This window comes from Capricornis sumatraensis, chromosome 23 (genome assembly GCF_032405125.1).
Source record: "Capricornis sumatraensis isolate serow.1 chromosome 23, serow.2, whole genome shotgun sequence".
NCBI lineage: Eukaryota > Metazoa > Chordata > Mammalia > Artiodactyla > Bovidae > Capricornis > Capricornis sumatraensis.
Window position 1 is genome coordinate 23,416,789 of NC_091091.1, and position 25,494 is coordinate 23,442,282.

At 51.5% G+C, this 25,494-nt stretch overlaps 2 protein-coding genes across 7 annotated transcripts in view; both read left to right on the top strand.

Moving 5' to 3' along the window:
* Nucleotides 1-11,764, top strand: part of GBF1 (golgi brefeldin A resistant guanine nucleotide exchange factor 1) — a 124,289-nt gene extending 112,525 nt beyond the window's left edge. For 3 of the 5 annotated variants that reach the window (XM_068961261.1, XM_068961262.1, XM_068961263.1), the window contains 14 exons: nt 141-212; nt 357-451; nt 685-838; nt 4,103-4,328; nt 4,840-5,000; nt 5,132-5,378; nt 5,501-5,706; nt 8,799-8,949; nt 9,046-9,176; nt 9,377-9,478; nt 9,746-9,859; nt 10,008-10,188; nt 10,339-10,467; nt 10,941-11,764. In XM_068961261.1, coding sequence (XP_068817362.1) covers nt 141-212; nt 357-451; nt 685-838; nt 4,103-4,328; nt 4,840-5,000; nt 5,132-5,378; nt 5,501-5,706; nt 8,799-8,949; nt 9,046-9,176; nt 9,377-9,478; nt 9,746-9,859; nt 10,008-10,188; nt 10,339-10,467; nt 10,941-11,221 — 2,250 coding nt within the window. In that variant the 3' untranslated portion in view covers nt 11,222-11,764. The remainder of the gene's footprint in view (nt 1-140; nt 213-356; nt 452-684; nt 839-4,102; nt 4,329-4,839; nt 5,001-5,131; nt 5,379-5,500; nt 5,707-8,798; nt 8,950-9,045; nt 9,177-9,376; nt 9,479-9,745; nt 9,860-10,007; nt 10,189-10,338; nt 10,468-10,940) is intronic. The other 2 variants (XM_068961264.1, XM_068961265.1) reach the window with 1 other exon arrangement.
* Nucleotides 11,765-17,235: 5,471 nt separating this feature from the next.
* On the top strand, nt 17,236-24,820 carry NFKB2 (nuclear factor kappa B subunit 2). 2 transcript variants are annotated; one of them, XM_068961325.1, is made up of 23 exons: nt 17,236-17,308; nt 18,544-18,636; nt 18,919-19,000; nt 19,135-19,175; nt 19,426-19,524; nt 19,604-19,755; nt 20,020-20,126; nt 20,215-20,373; nt 20,649-20,753; nt 20,855-20,940; nt 21,017-21,155; nt 21,390-21,518; nt 21,646-21,855; nt 21,935-22,076; nt 22,433-22,547; nt 22,639-22,852; nt 23,006-23,175; nt 23,292-23,394; nt 23,511-23,662; nt 23,783-23,852; nt 24,087-24,259; nt 24,373-24,484; nt 24,583-24,820. In XM_068961325.1, exons 2-23 carry the CDS (start codon nt 18,616-18,618, stop codon nt 24,705-24,707), a joined length of 2,706 nt encoding a protein of 901 aa, XP_068817426.1. In that variant the 5' UTR covers nt 17,236-17,308; nt 18,544-18,615; the 3' UTR covers nt 24,708-24,820. The 2 variants fall into 2 exon arrangements, with proteins under 2 accessions (XP_068817426.1, XP_068817427.1); XM_068961326.1 differs by having other exon boundaries at nt 24,586-24,820.
* The last annotated feature ends 674 nt before the right edge of the window (nt 24,821-25,494 follow it).

Genomic DNA, 25,494 nt, shown 5'->3' on the forward strand with positions numbered 1-25,494 from the left:
ATAAGACACAGCTGTATGAACTGAAGACTAGGATCACTAGAGTTTGTGACCAGAGCTGACTCCTTCTGCCCTCTCTTCCTAGCTTCTTGGGAACATTCTCTTCCCTCTAGTCCTTATCATGAACCCTTGTGCCCCTCTAGCAATGTGACCCAGAAAAGATGATCACAGAAAGCAAATTCCTCCAGCTGGAGTCACTGCAGGAGCTCATGAAGGTACAGAGTGGAGAGGAAAGAGGGATGAAAGGGCTGGCTGGGTCTGGGAGGGGAGACAGGGACATATGCCTCAGTCACTGTCAGGGCTGGGCCAGTGGCTGGCTTCTTCTCCATGCCTTCTTTCCTGCAATTATTCTCCTCCAGGCTCTGGTCTCAGTGACACCAGATGAAGAGACCTATGATGAAGAGGATGCTGCTTTCTGCCTGGAAATGCTGCTGAGGATTGTGCTAGAGAACAGGTAGCAGGCAGTCTTTAGGCAGGCCTCATACTGGACTTGTGCCAAAGGGATGGAAGCCTGGAGTCATCTTGCAGGGTGGACTCTAGGGACAAGAAGCACAGGAAGCTGCAGGCAGTGGAGGAGAAGCTTGCTCATTAGACCTGCCTTGAAGGGCCTAGCTTCAATCAGAAAAGAAGGCTTATTGCCTACCGGCCTCTTCATCTGAGACTGTCCTCATCCCTTATATTTCTCAGGGACCGTGTTGGCTGTGTGTGGCAGACTGTTCGAGACCATCTATACCATCTATGTGTCCACGCCCAGGACTTCTGCTTCCTTGTGGAGCGGGCAGTGGTGGGGCTGCTGCGCCTAGCCATTCGGTTACTCCGGAGAGAAGAGATCAGTGGCCAGGTAAGCAGAGTGCAGCTGGGAGGGCAGGAAGGTATATAAGGGGTAGAACCACAGTATTAGTTATCGATATGGCCTGAAACAGAGAGCTCATTTAATACCCTATAGCATGAGCCCAGTGATCTACACAGAGCTGGGGGAGTCTTAACAGGTGGCATTGGAAGTGAGTCTGGAATGGCCTCAGGCATGAAGCCTGATACTCAGCATCTGTGCTCAGTAGGGTTGGACAAGGCTACTGCCTTGTGGCAGTCCCAACCCTGTACCTGATTTCCTAGTTCTCATGCTTAGGACCTTTGCCCAATTTATAAAAAGACAACCAGCATAGAAATAATAAGTGAATTCTGCAAGATCAGGGGATATAAGATCAAAACACAAAAGTTAATCACATTTTTTAGTACTAACGATGATCATATAGAAAATGAAACCATTTCAAGTTTTCCAAATGAAATCAAATACTTAGCTATAGATCTAACAAAACATGTATATACTCTGTATGCTGAAAATTACAAAATGCTGATGAAAGATATTAAAGAAGACCCATATAAATAAGACATAGTATATGCATAGATTGAAAGATTCAGTGTAGTAAGGACATCATTTCTCCGTTAATTGATCTGTTTAATGCAACTCCTATGAAAATCCCAGCAAGGTTTTTTTGTAGACATAAACAAGCTTATTCTAAGATTTACATGGAAAAGCACAGGCCCTAGAATAGCCAAAAGACATTTTGAGAAAAAAGGTGGGAATGGTCACTCCATGTGATATTAACACTTACTATACAGCTACAGTAATCAACACTGTGGTATTTTTGGAGGGACAGACACATGGATCAGTGTAACAAGCCAAAAACAGACCCACACAAAGAAACCTGATTAATTTTTTGACAAAGGTGCAAAAACAATTCAGTGTAGAAAAGATAGCCTTTTTAATTGCTGGAGCAATTGAAATCCATGGTAGGGGGTGAACCTAGACCTAAGCCTCATTCCTTATAGAAAAGTTAACTCAAAATGAATTATAGATTTAAATGTAAAATGTAAAACTCTGAAACCTTTAGAAAGAAATACACGAGGATATCTTTGGGAGCTAGGCCAAGAGTTCTTAGACTTGACACCAAAAATACAATCCGTGAAAGGAAAAACTGATAAATTAGACTCATCAATATGAAAAATTCTACTCTATCAGAGCCCAATGTGGAAAGGATATAAAGACAAGGAGTGTTTGTTTTCAAATCAAATACCTGAAAAAAGACTAATATCTAAAATGTAAAATAACAGAAAACATAACAGTAAAAAAAAAATTAGAAAATGAGTGAAATATATGAAAAAGATACACAGATGGCAGATAAGTACATGAAAAAGATTAAGTGATGTTCAAATCATTAGCCAACAGGGAAACACAAAACCACAGTGAAATACCACTGCACACCTGTCAGAATGGCTAAAGTGAAAAATAGTGATAATACCAAATGCAGACAAGGATGTGGGTCACTCATAAATTGCTGGTGGAAATGTAAAACAATAGAGTCATTTCTTATCAGACTAAACATGCAGTTTTAACACAGTCCCGCAATTGTGCTCTTGGGTGCTTATCCTAGAGAAATGAAAGCTAACTTTTGTAAAAACCTGTGCATGAATGTTCACAGAAGCTTTATTTGTAGTAGCCAAAACTACAATCAGCCCAGATGGTTTTCAACATAAAGTGTAGTATATGCATACCATGGAATACTATTCAGCAACTAAAAGCAACAAACTATTGATACACAATTCCTTGGATGGTTCTCCAGGGAATTATGCTAAATGAAAAAACCCAATCCCAAAAGGTTATATACTGTATAATTCCATTTATATGACATTTTTGATTGACAGAGTTTTAGAAGTTGTGGACAAATGGCCAGGGGCTAGGGACCAGGGCAAGAAAGAGTTCATGGAATTCTCCAGGCCAGAATACTGAAGTGGGTAGCCTTTCCCTTCTCCAGGGGATCTTCCCAACCCAGGGATCGAACCCAGGTCTCCCACACTGCAAATGGATTCTTTACCAACTGAGCCACAAAGGAAGCCCAGTAATACTGGAGTAGGTAACCTAGCCCTTCTCCGGGGGATCTTCCCAACCCAGGAATTGAACTGGGGTCTCCTGGATTTGCAGGCGGATTCTTTACCAACTGAGCTATCAGGGAAGCCCAAGAAAGAGGCAGGTGTGGTTATAAAAGAACACGAGGAATCCTGTGGTGTTGAAACGATTCAGCATCTTGGCTAGTGGTGGAAACACAAACCTCCACTTAATTAAATTGTGTAGAACTTAATATACATATAAGTAAAACTGGGGAAATCTGAATAAGATTAGAGAATTCTATCATGGTCAGTATCCTAGTTAGGATGTTATACTATAGTTTTGCATAATGTTACTGATTAGGATATTATACTGTAGTTTTGCATAATGTTACTGGTCTTTTTTTCAGTTTTTTAAAACTTAAACTTTTAATATTGAGTTAAAAGTTATATATATATACCTATATAACTATATATCAATAGAGTTATATTGAAAACTATAGATTCATATGCAGTCTTTTATAATAAAGTGTTGGATATCAGGTAATTTATTAGATACTGTACTGAAAAGGGCAAACAGAATGGTTGTAAGTGCATCAGTTGTTCACCTTGATGATGGCATGTCTGACTGGGAGCGGTGGCACCCTGACACTGCCCAGCATTGCAAGAGAGTATTGTACTGCATGCACATGAGTAGCCCTGGAAAAAATTAACTCTTAAATATGGTTTCTACTGAATGTGTATTGCTTTTGTACCACTGTAAAGTCCAAAAAAACCTATGTCAGATCATCATAAGTTGGGGGCTGTCTGTATACATTCCCCATTTTACCCCAGTGGTAGCTTTATGCAAAACGATAGTATAGTATCCTAACCAGGATACTGACATTGATATAGTTTACTAATCTTACCAGATTTCCCGTTTTGGTTGTACTCATATGTGTATTAAGTTCTACACAATTTAATCACTTGTGTAGATTTGTGTCTCCACCACTAGGGAAGATGCTGAATAGTTCCACCACCACAGGATCCCTTGTGTTGCCCTTTTATAACTTGCCTCTTTCTTGCCCCCATCCCTAGCCCCTGGCCATCTGTCCACAGAGTACCCTAAGTTGGGTCTTAGTTGAAGCATCCTCACTGGCCTAAGGAGACTGCTGGGGAAAGAGGCTAGACAGGATACTGTGTGCCCACTTTCTACTTCCTGCTCCCTACTCTTGCTCCCCAGGTACTGCTCTCCCTGCGCATTTTGTTACTAATGAAGCCCAGCGTGTTGTCCCGAGTCAGTCACCAGGTAGCCTATGGGCTCCATGAACTCCTTAAGACCAACGCAGCCAATATCCACTCAGGCGATGACTGGGCCACCCTCTTCACACTGCTGGAGTGCATTGGCTCAGGTGTAAAGCCTCCAGCTGCCCTACAGGCCACAGCCAGGGCCGACGCACCTGATGCTGGTAAGCCCTTTCCCAGGGAGATCCACAGTGGCAGATAACCAATCATGGCCCCTGTGGCTGAGACAGGAAAACAAAACACAGGTTGTTGTGTTCATCAGATTAAATACCCTTGGCTCTGCCATCTGCTTCCAGGGCTTTCTGTGCCCACTGGCCTCTCACCAGTACTCACAGACTAATAGCGTAAAGGCAAGCAGGCAATGGAAAAGGCTATGAGCCAGGCTTCCTACTGTCCTGAGGACTGTTTCCCCAGAAACTGTCCTCACTGCCATCTCCCTCCCCAACAGCCGCTACTAGATGCCACCCAGAGCCCAAATTAGCCTGCTGCCCCATTTGGTCAAGAGAGCAGCTCTCCAGGCCACCCTTCAGCCCTCTGGTGACAGAGCTGAAACTAATCTAGACCCAGAGAAAAGAGAGGCCAGGCTTCAGCACTTTTCTTCTGATAACTGAAATTATCCCTCATCCCAACATCCCCATTGCCACCCTGATTCTGCCCCTTTCCCTGCTGTCTCAGGGGCCCAGTCAGATAGTGAACTCCCATCCTACCATCAAAATGATATGAGCCTGGACCGAGGGTACACTTCTGACTCAGAGGTCTACACTGACCATGGCAGACCTGGCAAGATTCATCGATCAGCCACAGATGCTGATGTGGTCAACAGCGGCTGGTTAGTGGTGAGTGAGCATATGGGCAGCGGGTGAGTCTCCCCACCCTTGGCCTGTGGAAAAGATTCCTGGTCCTTGAGAGGGCATCTAGGGGACGATCAGGGTCAAGCCTGGATTCTCAGCTCTTCTGTACTCAACAGGTGGGGAAAGATGACATCGATAACTCCAAGCCAGGGCCTGGGCCCAGCCGGCCAGGTCCTTCACCCCTGGTCAATCAGTACAGCCTAACAGTGGGGCTGGACCTTGGGCCACATGATACCAAGTCCCTGCTCAAGTGTGTGGAGTCACTGTCCTTCATCGTGCGTGACGCTGCCCACATCACACCTGACAACTTCGAGCTCTGTGTCAAGACTCTCCGCATCTTTGTGGAGGCCAGTCTAAATGGCGGTGGGTCACCTGATGAAGGGGCAGTTGGGGAGTAGCCATGTGAATTACGGGGCAAAGTAGGGGAAAGGCAGGCCACCCATGCCCATAGATGTGAAATGTGACCTGGGTCTGGCCCTGCTCAGGGTGCAAGTCCCAGGAGAAACGTGGCAAGAGTCACAAATATGACAACAAAGGAAACCGCTTCAAGAAAAAATCCAAGGAAGGCTCAATGCTTCGGCGGCCTCGAACCTCCAGCCAACATGCCCCTAGGGGCGGGCATAGTGACGATGATGAGGATGAAGGTGTGCCAGCCAGCTACCATACGGTGTCTTTACAGGTCAGTCAGGACGTAAGTATGGCACCCTTTACTTCCTCTCCTCTCCCTGTACCTGACGTCGGGAGTCTTGGTGGGGCCAGGGACAGCCAGGGCTAAGAGGAAGGGCCTATTTTCCCAGCCCAAGTCCTCGGCTAGCACCCACACTGTTTCCCTATCCAAGGCTACTTGTAAGTCTTCATTTGCTTAATTTTAAAATTATAGTTTATTTTTTAAATAAATAATTCTAATGCACATAGTACAAAGTTCAAAAGGTACAAATGGGTAAACAGATAAAAGTCCCACTCCATTCCTGTCCCTAGCTGCTAAGTTCTTAACAGAGGGAACCACTGCCACCAGTTTTTGTTTCTTTCTAGTTATTCTGTTGTCTGTTCAAAACGTACAACGTTTATTTTATGAGCAGACTTTATACCCCTAAATAAATGGAGAACTAATTGCTTTAAATAGAATAACCTTAGAAAAACGATGAAAACAAAAATTTCTACATCTGTCCATACACTCAGTTCAGTTCAGTTCAGTCACTCAGTCGTGTCCGACTCTTTGCGACCCCATGAATCGCAGCACGCCAGGCCTCCCTGTCCATCACCAACTCCCGGAGTTCACTCAGACTCACGTCCATCGAGTCAGTGATGCCATCCAGACATCTCATCCTCTGTCGTCCCCTTCTCCTCCTGCCCCCAATCCCTCCCAGCATCAGAGTCTTTTCCAATGAGTCAACTCTTCGCATGAGGTGGCCAAAGTACTGGAGTTTCAGCTTTAGCATCATTGCTTCCAAAGAAATCCCAGGGCTGATCTCCTTCAGAATGGACTGGCTGGATCTCCTTGCAGTCCAAGGGACTCTCAAGAGTCTTCTCCAGCACCACAGTTCAAAAGCATCAATTCTTCGGTGGTCAGCTTTCTGCACAGTCCAACTCTCACATCCATACATGACCACTGGAAAAACTACAGCCTTGACTAGACGGACCTTAGTCAGCAAAGTAATGTCTCTGCTTTTGAATATGCTATCTAGGCTGGTCATAACTTTTCTTCCAAGGAGTAAGCGTCTTTTAATTTCATGGCTGCAGTCACCATCTGCAATGATTTTGGAGCCCCCCAAAATAAAGTCTGACACTGTTTCCACTGTTTCCCTATCTGTTTCCCATGAAATAGATGGGACTGGATGCCATGATCTTCGTTTTCTGAATGTTGAGCTTTAAGCCAACTTTTTCACCCTACTCTTTCACTTTCATCAAGAGGCTTTTTAGCTCCTCTTCACTTTCTGCCATAAGGGTGGTGTCATCTGCATATCTGAGGTTATTGATATTTCTCCCAGCAATCTTGATTCCAGCTTGTGTTTCTTCCAGTCCAGCGTTTCTCATGATGTACTCTGCATATAAGTTAAATAAGCAGGGTGACAATATACAGCCTTGACACACTCCTTTTCCTATTTGGAACCAGTCTGTTGTTCCATGTCCAGTTCGAACTGTCGCTTCCTGACCTGCATACAGATTTCTCAAGAGGCAGGTCAGGTGGTCTGGTATTCCTATCTCTCTCAGAATTTTCCACAGTTTATTGTGATCCACACAGTCAAAGGCTTTGGCATAGTCAATAAAGCAGAAATAGATGTTTCTCTGGAATTCTCTTGCTTTTTCGATGATCCAGCAGATGTTGGCAATTTGATCTCTGGTTCCTCTGCCTTTTCTAAAACCAGCTTAAACATCAGGAAGTTCACGGTTCACATATTGTTGAAGCCTGGCTTGGAGAATTTTGAGCATTACTTTACTAGCGTGTGAGATGAGTGCAATTGGTCAATAGTTTGAGCATTCTTTGGCATTGCCTTTCTTTGGGATTGGAATGAAAACTGACCTTTTCCAGTCCTGTGGCCACTGCTGAGTTTTCCAAACTTGCTGGCATATTGAGTGCAGCACTTTCACAGCATCATCTTTCAGGATTTGAAATAGCTCAACTGGAATTCCTTCACCTCCACTAGCTTTGTTTGTAGTGATGCTTTCTAAGGCCCACTTGACTTCACCTTCCAGGATGTCTGGCTCTAGGTGAGTGATCACACCATCATGATTATCTGGGTCGTGAAGATCTTTTTTGTACAGTCCTTCTGTGTATTCTTGTCACCTCTTCTTAATATCTTCTGCTTCTGTTCGGTCCAGACCATTTCTGTCCTTTATTGAGCCCATCTTTGCATGAAATGTTCCCTTGGTATCTCTAATTTTCTTGAAGAGATCTCTAGTCTTTCCCATTCTGTTGTTTTCCTCTATTTCTTTGCATTGATCACTGAAGAAGGCTTTCTTATCTCTTCTTGCTATTCTCTGGAACTCTGCATTCAGATGCTTATATCTTTCCTTTTCTCCTTTGCTTTTTGCTTCTCTTCTCTTCACAGCTATTTGTAAGGCCTCCCCAGACAGCCATTTTGGTTTTTTGCATTTCGTTTCCATGGGGATGGTCTTGATCCCTGTCTCCTGTACAGTGTCAGGAACCTCATTCCATAGTTCATCAGGCACTCTGTCTATCAGATCTAGGCCCTTAAATCTATTTCTCACTTCCACTGTATAGTCATAAGGGATTTGATTTAGGTCATACCTAAATGGTCTAGCGGTTTTCCCTACTTTCTTCAATTTAAGTCTGAATTTGGCAATAAGGAGTTCATGATCTGAGCGACAGTCAGCTCCCGGTCTTGTTTTTGCTGACTATAGAGCTTCTCCATCTTTGGCTGCAAAGAATATAATCAATCTGAATTCAGTACTGCCTGTCAAAGCCTCTGAGCCTGAGATTTGCCATTTTTTAAATGAGATTAATGAATATGAGGCTTAATCTGTCATCAGGGTGAAAGAGAAGTGAAAAGAAAGTGCCTTTCTCACTATGTACTTGTTATTAAATTCTTAGTGCACACACCTCAAGTCCCTGCTACTGGGAGTAATACCTGTCTTTGGAAAACACTGGTCAGGACTAGGACACCCAGCTCACACAGTTGCAGAGAGTGGTGAGAGGAGTGTGGTGCGATCAGTCCTAGAGGCTCCCTTGAGGACTCAGTCAGGGACAGTGGGAGTGGGCTGTTGGGGAGGGGCTCCAGCAGACCTAACCCCATTTGTGTCCTGCCCCTCCTGTGATCCCAGTTGCTAGATCTGATGCACACCCTGCACACAAGGGCAGCCTCTATCTACAGCTCATGGGCGGAGGAGCAGCGCCACCTGGAGACAGGCGGCCGGAAGATTGAAGCTGATTCACGCACCCTCTGGGCTCACTGCTGGTGCCCTTTACTGCAGGGTAAACCTCAGGGGAGCAGGGGCAGAGGTGGAGCTGGTGATTAGGAAGTACCAAGATCAGGATGCCTGAAGGATCTGAGCCTGTTCTTGTTCTCAGGCATTGCCTGCCTGTGCTGTGATGCCCGGCGGCAGGTGAGGATGCAGGCACTGACGTATCTGCAGCGAGCACTGCTGGTGCATGATCTTCAGAAGTTAGATGCTCTGGAATGGGAGTCCTGTTTTAACAAGGTAGGCCTTCCCTCTAGTCTTAAGGTAAAGGGCAAATCCTAAAGACAGGGATCCCCTGGCAGCCTGAAGAGCCACTAATGTCAATCCTCAGTTGATTATACCTTCCCTCCTGCTCTGTACCCACACTCCCCAACCCAGGGTCAGGTGGGCAAGGCTGCCACCTGACCCCTCTGGAGAGACGTTGACTCTTTACCCACCAGGTTCTGTTTCCTCTACTGACCAAGCTCTTGGAGAACATCAGCCCTGCGGATGTGGGTGGGATGGAGGAGACACGGATGAGGGCTTCAACCCTGCTCTCTAAGGTACTGTCACCACCCTACCACCCTGTACCTACACCCACTCTCTCCACACCTGCCACTTCAGAAGCCTGGGAGGACCCAGAGATGTAGTGTAGGCACTTATGACCCCCAGCTGTAGAGACTCAGCAGGACCCAGGAGGATTTTGGAATTCAGAGGAGTCTCTGATCCAGGATTCCCATGAAAGATAGAGAAGGCTTGCCTCCTGTCCATGGAGAGGGGTGCAGAAGGTTCCTACCTTCCTCTCAGCTGAAAGGGGCTGGGGGCCGTAGGTCTTTCTGCAGCACCTGTCTCCACTGCTGTCGCTCTCCACCTTTGCGGCCCTCTGGCTGACCATCCTGGACTTCATGGACAAGTACATGCATGCAGGCTCCAGTGACTTACTGGTACGTTCTGCCTCAGCCCAACGCTGCTGCCTGTGTCTTCTCCTGCCTTCTGGGAAGACTTGCTGTTTCCCCCTTGGTGGCTATCTCCTCCTTACCATATTCCTCCATATCCCTTTTCCCATTCTCATGGTCCCACTGCCATCTGCAGTCAGAGGCCATTCCAGAGTCTCTGAAGAACATGCTTCTGGTGATGGACACAGCAGAGATTTTCCACAGTGCAGATGCCCGAGGAGGCAGCCCCTCAGCCCTCTGGGAGATCACCTGGGAGCGCATTGACTGTTTCCTGCCCCACCTGCGAGATGAGCTCTTCAAGCAAACGGTCATCCAGGGTAGGGGGCTCCGGCCAACTTTATCAGAGAGAGTCTGGAGCTAATACCTAGTTCTCTGTGCCCTGGGTAGGTGGGAAGTCTAGTAGGCAGCCAAGACTGTACTCAGAGAACACACTGAGAGCTGCCATCTGGATTCTCTGCCATCCCCAGACCCTGTGCCCATGGAGCCTCATGCCTCAAAACCGCTGGCCTCAGCACACCTGACTCCTGCTGCTGGTGACACTAGGAGCCCTGGCCATCCACCTCCCCCAGACATGCCCTCTGAGCTGGGGACCTGTGGTGAGTCCCTCTGAGCGAGCTTGCTGGGTGTCAAGGCCTAAGAGGAGGCCCAGAGTACTTTATGACTGCTGCTGAGCACAGGCAGTGAGCCAGGGGAAAGGAGGAGCCACAGGATCCGGCTCACCTGCTCTTCCTGTGGGAGACTGCAGGGCCAGGTCTGATGAGCTCGCTGCCTGGGATTTGCAGGCTTCAGAGAAGAAGGCTGGTTTGGGAACTTGGGATGAAGAGGCAGAGGTGCCCTTCAGGGATGCTAGTAAAAAGCAGACCAAAATTAATCTGACTGGAGGTACAACAGTGGGGGGAGTGGGTAGGTATGAGGTAACTGGACACTGGAATAAGTTTCAAGCAGACAGTCTCAACTATGTAGACTGGGAGGAGTCATTTTGCTCACAGGAATGGGGAGGAGCAGAAGTGTGGTAAACCAGCTGCGGACTGTAAGGGGGTTTGACTACAGCCATCTTGCTTTCCTCTAGACTTTGAGAAGCCCGAGGGCCCCCGACCTGCTAACAGCAGTTCTTCTGGATCACCAGTGGCGTCCAGCCCCAGCAGGCTGAGCCCTACCCCAGATGGGCCTCCACCGCTGGCTCAGTCCCCACTGATCCTGCAGCCCTTGGCCTCCCCTCTGCAGGTGGGCGTGCCCCCCATGACTCTGCCCATCATCCTCAACCCTGCTCTCATTGAGGCCACCTCACCTGTGCCCCTCCTGGCCACACCTCGTTCCACAGACCCCATGCCCACCTCTGAGGTCAACTAAGGCAGGCTCCTCAGCTATCAGGACCAGTACTTCCAAGCAGGCTGTCCCTGGCCCCGCTCTCAGCTGTCCCAGGGGCCACAGACTCTTCAGTCCCAGCCCAAGCGGCTGTCACTGCTTTTTGGATGGGGATAGGAAATAGAACTTTTATGGCCCCTCCTAGGACCCACAGATAGTCTGTGGGACCTTCCTCCTCTGCTCTCCATTTCTGGGAGTCCAACCTGAGAGCACACTCAGGTATCACCTGCAGCCTGGCAGCTCCGGGGAGGGAGGCATCACTGTACCAGCCCTGCAGTGCCCGCCCTTGTGCCCGTCCTGCCCGTGTCAGGCATCGAGAGCCAAGTCAACCACTCTGCACTTTGTTTCCCCAGCCCCACTCCCACTAGCCCTGGACTACCACCTCTAGTTTTTCCTCTTTTATTAATTGGTCAGTTTGGAGAGTTGATTTGCGCCATAGAGTGGGCAGGTGGGACTGGAGAAAAGGACTGCCCCCCGGAGCATGTACATATGGAAAAACAGGAAAACAATGGACTTTTTATGATGTAATAAATGTCTTAGTACCAACATCACGGCCTTTTCTTCTGGTTTCCTTCTTGAGCTTGTGGGTACCATATTTTGGGATATGTAGGCCCTCACGTGAACAGAGGCCGAGCCTACCAACCATGGTCAGGATTCCTTCACCACTGCTGCTGCCCACCTCCGCACCCCCCCCCCCCCCACCATCAGAGCAGTGCTCCCTTGTCACCAGGGATGTGCCGGGGGTTGACAGTTCTCTTCCCTAACTACTCCAGTGGAGATAACTGTGACAGCCCAGGCTGGGGCAGGGGGAAGGTGAGCCAGGGCTGAGCTGTCATTACTCAGAAGGCTTCCCTCAGGTGTGCTTCATAGTCCAGCAGCACAAGGAGCCCATGGGCCTTAGGGGGTGAGAGGCTACCTTGCCCATAGCTGTGAGCTTGTGTTTCTGGACACAGGGCATTCTGGCCCGTAACTGAGCATGGAAATGTTTTTCCCATCCTGTAGCCTCCAAACAGCCCAGTCACTGAAGCATGACTGGAGAAACCCTTCTCTTCTTTCCCTTTGCATCAGGATAAGACAAAAAGGAGTGTGCATGGGGCAGGCAGCATGGCTTCTGCAGGGCTGAGCTACTGTGGGTGGGATGCAGAATGCTATTAAGCCTTCCCAAGTGAAGCATCTCCCATCATCTTGACTTCCTCCTTCACCATAGTCCCTTCCACCAAAGGGTGGAGAGTAGTACCAGTGGGCCTCCCTCTTGGAGACTTGGGGGCGCTCACCTCTTCATTGGGCCCAGCTGTGTCTGTGATCATTCAGCCTCTCAGTCTTCCCTTTGCTCAGCACAACCACGTGGATGGGTCTGGATGTCTGTCAGTGCTTCCCTTGGGTGCACCGCTGTGGAAACGGAAACAACCGGATGTGGAACAATACTAACAGGAGTCCAGCAGCTCCTGCACTAGTTTCTCCTGCTTCCCTACCTTCTGCAAATAATCCAGACCATGCCTGCTTTCCACACTAACCTGAAACCTTGCCCCTGGGAAAATTATGAGTAAGACTGAATGCCTCACCTGCTCTTTTCTGTATGGGTGCAGAAAAGCCTGGACCTACAATCAGGTAGACACTTGGACCATTGGCTTTGACTCTAACATCTCTGTTCTCCCTTCTGAGCCCCACAGCTCTGCTTTCAGAAGCTTCTGAAGGAAGGGAAACATGTTGTGAGGGAGACAACATAGACTAACATATAGAAATCCAAAATCTATCCTGTGAACAAAAGAATATGAAGAGTCTGTAGCCCTTGGTCTGAAATATTAGGAAAGAAGCTAGGGTGATTGCAAACTGAAGCCCACCCCACTGGCAAGCAAAGGAAAGCATTTGTCGAAAGTCTTACTCTGGTATAGAAAAATCAGCTGACATATAGCCTGACTTGTGCTGTTAACAGTGTTGTCAGGTGAGGGAAGCTACAAGAAGATCTAGTACACAGGCCTTAATTCTGACCAAGAAAGACTGGCTAATGACGTGGAAGTGACAAAGCCTCTGGGAAAACAGTATAATCTGGAAGGAAATGCTGCTTAACAGTGTCTCCTATAAGAACTCTAGGATAGCAGGTTTCAAAAAGCCCAGAGGCCTGAGATCCTAACAAGGAGAAGTGACATTGTTGGAACACCAGTGTATGTCAATATTAAGTGCACTGCTTACCCAACCTTGTAGAAATATTAACTCTCCTAGATGAAGCAGCAGGTTCAGAGAGGCCGTATTCCTGGGAAATTAGGGAGCTGAGATTCAAACCCAGGTCTGTTTCACTCTAAACCACATGGTCTTTCCTATGACACTTCCCCAGCTCAAAAGTAGTGATGGTGGTGTGGAAACTCGAAAATGAGGTACATTTTTCTGTAGTTTCTCATGTGGAAATAAAAGGTCGAGTACCTGAAGTAATAATTACATGATGAGCTAAGACTTCACTTGAAAACTGGGAAAGAGGGGCAGGGATAAACGAGCTTGGATTAATAGATAACACACCATGTGTGTGCATGCATGCTCAGTTGTGTCCAACTCCTTGCCACCCTGTGGACTGTATACCCTACCAGGCTCCTCTGTCCATGGGATTTTTCAGGCAAGAATATTGGAGTGGGTTGCCATTTCTTCCTCTAGGGGATTTTCCCAACACAGGGATCGAACTGGTGTCTCTTGCATCTCCTGCATTGGCAGGCAGATTCTTTACCACCGAGCCACCTGGGAAGCCCATAACAGATAAACACTGCTGCTGCTGCCACTGCTAAGTCGCTTCAGTCGTGTCCGACTCTGTGCGACCCCATAGACGGCAGCCCATCAGGCTCCCCTGTCCCTGGGATTCTCCAGGCAAGAACACTGGTGTGGGTTGCCATTTCCTTCTCCAATGCATGAAAGTGAAAAGTGAAAGTGAAGCTCAGTCGTGCCTGACTTTTCTTGACCCCATGGACTGCAGCCTACCAGGCTCCTCCATCCATGGGATTTTCCAGGCAGGAGTACTGGAGTGGGGTGCCATTGCCTTCTCCGAGATACCCACTACTACATATAAAATAGATCAATTATATTCAATATCTTGTTATAAACTATAATGGAAAATAATCTGAAAAAATATATATGTATGTGTGTGTACGTTATTCAGTCACTCAGTCGTGTCCGACTCTTTGTGACCCCAGGGACCGCAGCCCACCAGGCTGCTCTGTCCATGGGATTTCCCGGGCAAGGATACTGGAGTAGGTTGCTGTTCATTTCTCCGCATGTGCATATGTGTGTGTGAATCACTTTGCTGTATGCTTGAAACTAACACAACATTGTAAATCAACTATACATCAATAAAAGGGGACTTCCCTGGTGGTCCAGTGGCTGAGACTCTGTGCTCCCAATGCAAGGGACCCCAGTTTGACCCCTGGTCAGGGAACTAGATCCCATATGCTGCAATTAGGAATTTGCATGCCATAACTAAAGATCCTGCATGCCACAACTAAGGCCCAGCATAGCCAAATAATATTTTTTAAAAACTATAATTAATAAAAGAAAAACAGGAAAAAACAAACATAACCAAGAATAAATGTGAATTTTCTGAGTACAAAAGAATGCTATCAGAACTTCCCTGGAGATCCAGTGGTTAGGACTCCACACTTGTACTGCAGGGGGCATGGGTTCCATCTCTGCCCCATGGAGCAGCCAAAAAAATAAAAAAGATATCAGGGAAGATGAATTACAGAGTTAGTAATATTGGGCGCACACTTCCCCATCACCCTGCCCCTCCCAATAAATTCTAGGAACAATAAAGTATGTGGCTTTTCAAGCCCTTGGGTATTCACCTGTGTTCAGAGCTCACTGGGAAACTATGTTTGTGAGAAAACAACCCTGGCCTTCAGCTGAGGAGCTTTAATTCAGCTAAACAGTTCACCACCCCCTCCATGAAATGCTCTCACCTGGCTGAGACACGGGTTTTTCTTGGTTCTCCTCTGCCTCACTGACCATGTCTTTTCAATTTCCTTTTTTGGTTCCTCATCTCCACAGCTTCTCAACATCAGAATGTCCCAGGGTGTAGTGCTTGTCAATTCCTTTTCTCTAAATTCAATCGTGGGGTAATGGTGACCACTGTCAAAACTTCAAATACCATCCATTACACTGACTTAATGTACAATTACCCTCATCTCCTCTAGGTTCCTATATCAACACCCCTTCCCAATATCCCACACCCAATTCCTCAGCAAGTTTTATTGCCCCTGACTTTCAAATCTACCTAGAGTATGACCATTTCTCCCACTCTTACCCACTCCCACCCAAGTCTAAAGTCTCACAATGGGGTGGGAAGACCTGCTTTGCTTTATACAAATTTAGGGTGAAGAGCTTTGTGCTAGAGTTAAGAGACTGGGTTTGATTCTCACTCTGTCCCTTTCAAGCCATGTATTTGGTTGTGTTACTTCTCCTCTCTGAGTCTTAACTTTATCAGTTTGGGCTTCCCTGGTGTCTCAGTGGTAAAGAATCCATCTGCCAATGCAGGAAATGCAAGAGACTTGGTTTCAATCTCTGGGTTGAGAAGATCCTCTGGAGAAAGAAATGGCGATCCACTCTAGTATTCTTGCCTGGAAAATTTCATGGGCAGAGGTACAGTCCTGGCAGGCTACAGTCCATGGGGTTGCAAAGAGTCCAAGATGACTGAGCAACTGAGTATACCTGGCACATTCAATTTGCAGGCAAGATGAAGAGGGAAGTGACAGGAAATTACCCAAATCAAGGGCCACAATAGTCTCCCTTTATGCAGAGCTACTGTAGGCCTGTAATTCCGTAATTAAGGTCAGGGGCAAGCTGCAGGCAAGATTTGAAACAACAGCCTATGTTCTACCATGGTGAGCCTAAGGGAGGACACCTCCAAAAATGGAGATTATTAATGGCACCTCCTGAAAAGAAATTCTATCAACCAGAAATGTCCAGCCCCAGAGGTCAGTACTTTGTGAAAATCTGTACTGACCTTGCTGCCGCTAGAAGTGTCTAAGCAGGGACTTCCCTGTGGTCCAGTGACTAAGACTTCACACTCCCAATGCAGGGGGCCCAGATTCCATCCCTGGTCAGGGAACTAGACACAATGAAGACAGAAGATCTCAACAAAGATCTCAGCTAAGACCCAGTGCAGCCAAATATATATATATATATATATATATATATATATATTTAAAGTAAGCAGACATTGAAAACTATATAAAAAGGTAATTTCTTACATCAAAGGCATTTGAACTAATAATTTTGGATGACTTTTCAACTCTAATATTCCAAACTTCCGTGATCGATGAGCAAGGCCTGAGTCTCCCAGGTAAATACCTCCTTTCCCTTATCCTCGGAAGACCTCCTGAGCTCAGGTCTGAAAGTCTGGCCAGCTGTTAACCTGTCATTTACAAACAAGTTTCAGGTCCAGACACTTTCTTCCCGGGAAGACAGAGGATTATCGAGTCTCCTTGAGGCTCCAGAGGGGCCACCAGATGGCACTCTAGAACCTACTGCAAGATTAATTTCCTTCCTCTTCCTCTTAAGTCTTCCCGGCAGCCGGGCCCCGCTCCGGGCGGGACCAGAGGGGCTGAGGCATATCAGCTTCCCCCTGGGGTTCCCCGACTTCAGAGGTGGCCGAGCATTAGGCGCAGCATAAAACCGAGTAGCAGCAGGGGCTGCCAGCCGGCTTGGACAGGCCTGGGTGTGAGGAGACCGGAGCCAGGTGCCTCGGCTAGGGGAATGGCGCTCGGTCAGCGGATCCCGCAGCGGGTTGGTCCCCAGGTCAGAGCTAGTGCCTGTCTGAGGGTCATTCTCACTCTGGCTTCCAGAGCTGCACAAATATTTCTCCTCCAAGGGGCGCCCCTGAGTCACTCCCGATTGGCTGTGTAAGTCCAGGAGTTAAACTTTCAGCCAATGAAAAAGGGCATGGCGAGTGACGCACGGAAACGTCACGGGAATTCCCCCCTCCCGGGGGCGGAAAAGGGGCTTTCCCGGCTGGAGTCCTGGTGGTGGGAGAGGTGTCGCGACCCGTCCGAGGTGGGTCCGGCCGGGAGAGAATCCTGAACCGGAGCCACCGCCGCGGTGAGTGGCCGGGTTCAGACCCCTGGGTGGTGGGACACCGGCAAGGGCGGGAGGAGGGTCCTTAGCTGACCGAGCTCTAGAGCTGAAGAGCGGCATCTGCGCATTCAGAGAGCGCGCATACGAACAGGACACGCGGATACACATCGATATCCTGTACAAAGATACGGGCCGTACGTCCATCTACACGTATGCCCGCAGGTGCACAGGATCGCCCATGTATTCAGACTCGCACACACATGCATACGCAAAACACACTCACCCGTGCACAGGTGCCTGGACACACACCCTCCACGCAGAAACTCAACGACAGGTTCCCCTGTGCCCTCAGATACACGCTGACATGTGTCCACACTAATAAGCTTAAGGACTCTTACCTGTACACGCATGTCCACGCCATGCACACAATGCGCAAGCACATGGGCTGAAACATACTAGACACCTGTACATGTGTTACATACGGCCATGGGACAGGGGCGGGGGCGGGGCAACCAAAGCAGGTGCGGTGTGGGAATCAACGACTGTTGAGATTTTCGGGAAGAGGGAATGGAGGTGCCCATCCCAACACCCCCTCCGGCCCCTTGGCCTCAGAGACTGCTTCTCGGGACAGAACCCCGGGGCCCTCTACTCGGAAGAGCCCCCACCTACAGGCCTTCGGGGTGGAGGCCTTCCTACAGCAGGAATGTCCCCCCAAAACCCCCCGGGGTGAATCAGCCGTGGCCTCCCTGAGGGTAGAAAATCCCAAGGTTGCTCCAGGAGGGGGAAGGGGGGGGGCCGGTCCCCGGACTAGGAGCTTCCTCCGGCCTTGAAAGACCCCCAGTCCCCGGCGCCGGCCTGGAGAGAGGAGGGGGGTGCCCCCCCAACCCCGCGGGGCCTTTCCTGGGTTTGATTGCCCCTCTGCTTGCAGAGACGCTGCAGGCCCTCTCCGGCCAGCGAAGAGACGACCTCGCGCCCCTCCCGCCCGGGGGCGTGGTCACTGGCGTCATTTCCAGGCCCGCCCCCTGGCCCCGCCTCCCCCTGGTATTTTCGGGACTTTCCTAAGCTGTTCTAACTTTCCTGCCCCTTCCCCGGCCTGGCCCAGCCCAACTCCGGATCTCGCCCTCCACCGGATCCTGCCCGCCACACCCGGACGGGTAGCTGGAGGAGATCGGACCCTCCCCTAAATTTGGGCCCCTCTCTCCCCCCAACTCCCGTCCTGATCTATCTCTCCCTACACCCGCCACTCCTCCCCACCTAAGGCGGGCGCCTGAAACTCTGGGAAACAGAACCCGGCCGAAGCCACCGGACAGAGCCGGGCCTAGCCCAGAGTCATGGACAGTTGCTACGACCCAGTGAGTCACGCCGCCTGGCCTCAAAGCCTGCCGGCTGCCCCCCTGTGCCTGTCTGCTTGTCTGCCTGCCTGTCCTAGTCCCTTCTACTCCCTTGCACCTCTAATGTCCTCAGATTATTTCACCCTGCCTGTCAGTCAGTCTCTGCAAACTGCTTTCAGTAGGAGCTTTTTTATGGGCCTGCCTAGGAGAGGGGGTGATTGCTAATGGTTTAGAGAGCTGAGAGTTGGAGGGTTCTGGGGGTGGCTCAGAATCAGCTGCCATCTCAGTCTGTCTCCATACCAGGGTCTGGATGGCATCATTGAATATGATGATTTCAAATTCAACCCGTCCATTGTGGAGCCCAAGGAGCCAGCCCCAGAGACAGGTTAATAAGTCCCCTGACCTGCCCTTGTCTTGGAGAGAGCGGGAGGGAGGAGGAGGGAGGAGCATGTGGTGTGTGCCCTCTGTCTTGGGAATGGGCTCAGAGGTCCTGGCTCAGCAAGGCTCCTCTGTCCCCAGCTGATGGTCCCTACCTGGTGATTGTGGAACAGCCTAAGCAGGTGAGCAAGTAGAAGGGATGGCTTCAATTTTGGGGGCAAGTGGGACAGTTGTAGCTGGGTGGCCACGGGCAGGGTAACTGATCACAGACCCACTTCGGGTTTGGATTGTTAGCAGCTGCTGATCACAGTGGCATGGTGGTGATTCAGGATACATACGTCCAGTCATTATGGTCACTGCTGGCTGGGGATGTGGCTGGTGAGGGGGGATGTTTCTCCTGGTCACAATGTCACTCTGCCCTGGCACCTTCAGCGAGGCTTCCGATTTCGATATGGCTGTGAAGGCCCTTCCCATGGAGGACTGCCAGGTGCCTCTAGCGAGAAGGGCCGGAAGACTTATCCCACAGTCAAGGTGAGCCAGGGTGGTGCTGGAGGGTGGGCTAGTGGACAGTGTGTCCATGGGCATTACTGACAGCCCTCACCCTTCACAGATCTGTAACTACGAGGGACCTGCCAAGATTGAGGTGGACCTGGTAACACACAGTGACCCACCTCGTGCCCATGCTCACAGTCTGGTGGGCAAACAGTGCTCGGAGCTGGGGGTCTGCGCAGTTTCTGTGGGGCCCAAGGACATGACTGCCCAGTAGGTGTCCGGTACCCCCTACCTCTGGTCCCCACTGGTGTGCCCCTCATTGCTTGCCAGTCCTAGGTCCCAGCCCACCTTTGTGAGCTTAGCATCTGACCAAGGGGAAAGACTCTGGTTGGCCCCAGAACCCAGGGCCCCAAGTAAAAACTAGAAAAGCTTCCTAGAGGAAGTAGAGCAGGGCCGAGCCTTGCCGGTGGGGAGGGTGCCTCAGGAGGAAAGAACTGCCCGCAAGGCCTCTGACTTCTCCCTGCCCCCACACAGATTTAACAACCTGGGTGTCCTCCATGTGACTAAAAAGAACATGATGGAGATTATGATACAAAAACTTCAGAGGCAGCGTCTTCGCTCCAGGCCCCAGGGCCTTACGGGTATGGGGGATATGGAGGGAGTCATGGGAGGTGGTCATGGAAGGAATAGAGGAGGAGTCCAGGGGTCATATGTATGCCCACTGCCCAGAGGCTGAGCGTCGAGAGTTGGAGCAGGAGGCCAAGGAACTGAAGAAAGTGATGGATCTGAGCATTGTGCGTCTGCGCTTTTCTGCCTTCCTTCGAGCCAGTGATGGCTCCTTCTCTCTGCCCCTGAAGCCAGTTATCTCCCAGCCCATACATGACAGCAGTGAGTATCCTGACCACCTGGGGTGCTGGGTCTGGGTGCCACAGGGAGTGTGGAGGGCAGCCTCGAACTGTGGAGTCAGATACGCCTGGGTTTGAACTTGGGCCCACCATGTATGAGCTGAGTGATCTTGAGCAAGTCATGTCCCCTCTCTGAGTAAATGAAGATACTGGCAGTTCCTGTGTCTCTTGGGGTTGTTAAAATACAAAGCACCTGGCTCCCTAGTTGGGACCATGGCTATTGAATCATCTCAAGTAACTGATATGCCATCTCCATAGAGTCTCCTGGAGCCTCAAACTTGAAGATTTCTCGAATGGACAAGACAGCTGGCTCTGTGCGGGGTGGAGATGAGGTTTATCTGCTCTGTGACAAGGTGCAGAAAGGTGAGGCTGGAGCCCAGGCTGGGAGCTAGTGATGGGCATCAAGCTTGGAGAGCAACACGGCTTCAGGACAAATGGCCCTATAGATTCAGTTTTCCCTGTAGATGACATCGAGGTTCGGTTCTACGAGGATGATGAGAATGGATGGCAAGCCTTTGGGGACTTCTCTCCCACAGATGTTCACAAACAGGTACCCTAGGGCCAGGGCTGGGTCTGGGCTCAAATTAAGTAAGGCCTTAATGACACCTATGTCCTCCTTCCTCCAGTATGCCATTGTGTTCCGGACACCTCCCTATCACAAGATGAAGATTGAGCGTCCTGTAACCGTGTTCCTGCAACTGAAACGCAAGCGTGGGGGGGATGTCTCTGACTCCAAACAGTTCACCTATTATCCTCTGGTAGAAGGTGGAGCTGGGCTGAAGATCCCAGGGGGGCTGGAGGCCAGGGCTTGACTGGAGGTCCCAAGAACTAGATCAGGGGACCCATGAGTGAAATCAGGAGTAGGGAATGTCCCAGAAAGAGGTGGCCCTAGGAGCCAGCCTGAGGGCTTTTGGGGGAAAGGCCATTACCAGAGTGGGACAGGGCTCTTGAGGCTGGTGCGAGTTGGGGTTTTAACATCTCATTTCCCTCTACCCCTAGACAAGGAGGAGGTGCAGCGGAAGCGGAGGAAAGCCTTGCCCACCTTCTCCCAGCCCTTTGGAGGTGGCTCCCACATGGGTGGAGGCTCTGGGGGCTCGGCTGGGGGTTATGGAGGAGCTGGAGGAGGAGGTGAGGTGGTGCTGGTGGCAGGAAGGGCAATGGAGGAGGATGGGATAAAGGGGAGAAAAGTTGTGGGGAAGAAATCTGGGAGAGTCCTCCTGGTGCCCTCTGCCCACAGTTCTGCCTGTATCCACAGGTGGCAGCCTCGGCTTTTTCCCCTCCTCCTTGGCCTACAGCCCCTACCAGTCGGGCGCGGCCCCAATGGGCTGCTACCCGGGAGGCGGGGGTGGGGCGCAGATGGCCGCCGAGACGCCTAGTGTGGATGCTGGGGAGGAAGCAGCAGAGCCGAGCGCGCCCCCCGGGACGCCCAAGCGCGAACAGCAAGCCCCGGAGCTGCTGCATCGAGGTATGACCTCGGGAATCCCAGCGGTCGGGACGCTGCGGGTGGGGACCTAGCCCACACCCACGCCCCCTGTCACCCCCAGCCCGGGAGTACAACGCACGGCTGTTCGGCCTGGCGCAGCGCAGCGCTCGAGCCTTGCTGGACTACGGCGTCACGGCGGACGCGCGCTCGCTGCTGGCGGGACAGCGCCACCTGCTGACGGCACAGGATGAGAACGGAGACACGTAGGTGGGCGGGAGAGCGGGCGGGGACCAGGGCTCCGCACGCCGCCGGTGCAAGGTCGTGGGGGTGTGGAGCAGGGAAGGGACCTATAGAGCCAGGGCTCCGGAGTTAGGGAGACCCAGTTTCAAGTTCGGCCTCGCTACGCTCTAGTTCTGTTCAAGATACTTAAATCTCTGTAAACTTCAGTTTTGTCGATTAAGGGGCACAGTAATAGTATGCACTTACCACAAAAGGTGCGCGGAAGGATTTACTTCCGTGGGCTGGAGAGAGGGAGATTATGGAGGTGGTGAAGTTTTGCGAGTAAAGCAAAACGAGTTGCTGAGCTTCCTAGGCCAGAGTCTCACCCACCAATCCCTAGGCCGCTGCACTTGGCCATCATCCACGGGCAGACCACCGTCATTGAGCAAATAGCCCACGTCATCTACCACGCCCCACACCTCGGCGTGGTTAATATCACCAATCACTTGCACCAGGTGAGGGGTCTCTATTGGTGAGGGGGAGGGGTTGGAAGTCAGGTAGGTGAGGCAAGGAGCAGGCCTGGCTCACCCTGCCTGCCTTCCCCAGACGCCCCTGCACCTGGCAGTGATCACAGGGCAGACGAAGGTGGTGAGCTTCCTGCTGCAGGTGGGCGCAGACCCAGCACTGCTGGATCGGCATGGAGACTCAGCAGTGCACCTGGCACTCCGGGCAGGTGCCAGCGCCCCCGACATGCTGTGCACCCTGCTGCGGAGTGGGGTTCCTGCCATGCCCCAACTGCTGCATGTGCCCGACTTCGAAGGTGAGTTCATCACCTCATCTGAACCAGCAGGCAAGAGTGGGCACCAGGGAGAGGATCTGGGGAGCGCCTACAGTGGATGTGAGGTGTGGAGGTCAGCTGGTCAAGGGCTCACATTAGGGGCAGAGCTGCGGGCTGAATACCCTGTATCACTAGGGCTATACCCAGTCCACCTGGCAGTCCGTGCCCGAAGCCCCGAGTGCCTCGATCTGCTGGTGGAGAATGGGGCTGAAGTGGAGGCTGCAGAGCGTCAGGGGGGCCGGACAGCCCTGCATCTAGCCACAGAGATGGAGGAGCTGGGGTTGGTCACCCATCTCGTTACCAAGGTGGGACTGAGGACTGTGGAAGACGTGGAGCCAAGGGCTGGGGACGGGTGAAGGTGTTGGGGGAGGCCCAGCGGATCAGTCAGTGCTATGATCAACCCCTCCCTCGCACCCCACAGCTCCGGGCCAACGTGAATGCCCGAACCTTTGCGGGAAACACACCCCTACATCTGGCAGCTGGACTGGGATCCCCAACCCTCACCCGCCTCCTTCTGAAGGCTGGTCAGTCCCACCCTCGGGGGCTTATGAACAGGGCTGACGGGGGAAAGGGGGTACCTCCCAATCCCGCACTTTGTGGGCTCCGAGGGAGCCTCCCCGTGACTATCTCCCTGCCCCAGGTGCTGACATCCACGCAGAGAACGAGGAGCCCCTGTGCCCACTGCCTTCGCCTCCCACCTCTGGTAGTGACTCAGATTCCGAGAGCCCTGAGAGGGACACCCGAGGCAGCTTCCGGGGCCACACACCTCTTGACCTCACTCGCAGTAGCAAGGTGAGGCCAGCCAGTACCAGGGGATGGGGCATCTGGGCTTGTACATGGGGTCCTGAGTAGCTGGTACCTGGGGTCAAGGACTGTGATGGGAGGTAGCCATGGCTGAAGCTGTCTCCCTAGGTGAAGACCTTGCTGCTAAACGCTGCTCAGGACACCATGGCGCCGCCGCTGACCCCGCCCAGCCCTGCAGGTGAAGAGCTCTCCCTCCCCTCTGCCAGACCCCTGACCCCTGCTCACAGCGGTCTCTTGTCCTTCGGGACCACTGAAGGAGGTCTCCCTTTCTCCATCCCCATCCTCCATCCATTGCCCCAGTGGCCCCGCCTGCACTATCTATCAGGTTGCCTTGAGATAAAGGTGACATTTGGGTGTCTGTCTTTGCCATCTCTGGGGGTAACTAACATGTTTATGTGTGTGTCCCCTTCAGGGCCAGAGATACCCCTTGAAGATACAGTCCTACAGAACCTGGAGCATTTGCTTGACGGGCCAGGAGCCCAGGGCAGCTGGGCGGAGCTGGCAGAACGGCTGGGGCTGCGCAGTCTGGTGGACACGTATCGAAGGACAGCCTCGCCCAGTGGCAGCCTCCTGCGCAGTTACCAGGTCAGTCAGGCCCCGGCCCATGCTCCATGCCCCAGTCTCAGATCTCTGGTGCTTCCTCAGGGATCCCACACCCTAACCACAACTCCTGGTTCATGCCTCCTCCTTCTCCTCAGCTGGCTGGTGGCGACTTGGCAGGCCTGCTGAATGCCCTGTCTGACATGGGCCTGGAGGAGGGGGTGAGGCTGCTGAAAGGTCCAGAGACCCAGGAAAAGCTGCCCAGCACAGGTAAAGGGGCTATAACTGAGAGGTGGATCTGGGCTTGGAGGGTGGGAGGCCTAAGGCCTGATGCTTCCCTGCACCCTTTCCCGCGTCCACTCCCCCAGCAGAGGTGAAGGAGGACAGTGCCTATGGGAGCCAGTCGGTGGAACAGGAAACAGAGAAGCTGGGCCCACCCCCTGAGCCGCCAGGAGGGCTCTGCCACGGGCGCCCCCAGCCTCAGGTGCACTGAACCGCTCCCTACCCACCAGCCCCTTCCGGGCCCCCTCTGTACAGTGACCCTGCCTGTTCCAGTTCTTATTTAACACCCCATGCCCACCCTTCAGTTGGGGCAAATAAAAGATTCTCATGGGAAAGGGAGGGGGCCTGGCCTCCTCCCCAACTTACAGCAGCCCCTGATGTGTGTGACACTTGTCCTCGGGAAGCAAATGCCTACCCTGGCCTCAGGCCAGGCACCGGAGAGAGGAGGAGGCCCAGCCAGCAAGTCGGGAGCAGTTTTAATGGAGGTGGAGGCGACACAAAGGGCAGGGCCCACTGAAGGAGGGAAGCAAGGCTGCACTGCCTGGCCTGTGCACGGGGCCTCAGCTTGGACATCCATCCTCCACCTCTGGCAAGGGAGAGGGTGAGCCCTCAGGGCAAAAGGAGGGAAACCAGCTCAACCCCAACTCCTGGCTTGTGTCTGAGCCAGGCCCCAGGATGGAGGGGGACTGCTGGTGTCAGGGGTGGAGGTGGTCTCAGCAGAAAGCAGAAACGCCAGGTCTCCCCCACAAAAAAAAAAAAAAAAAGGAGCATCAAGAGTCCAGGGGGCCTGGCCCCTCCCACCCCCATCCCCTGTACGAAAAAGTGCAAAACATTATCACAAAAAAGGGGTCTCAGAGGGGCCCTTAGCCTAAGGCTCCTGAGGCCCGTGCCCTAGCCCTGCCCTGCCCCGGACACCGCGTCCGGCGCGGTCAGGCCCTGGACCGAGAGGCCCTCACAGGTGGCCCGAGGCCGGCCCGGGCTTAGGCAGGGCCGTGTCA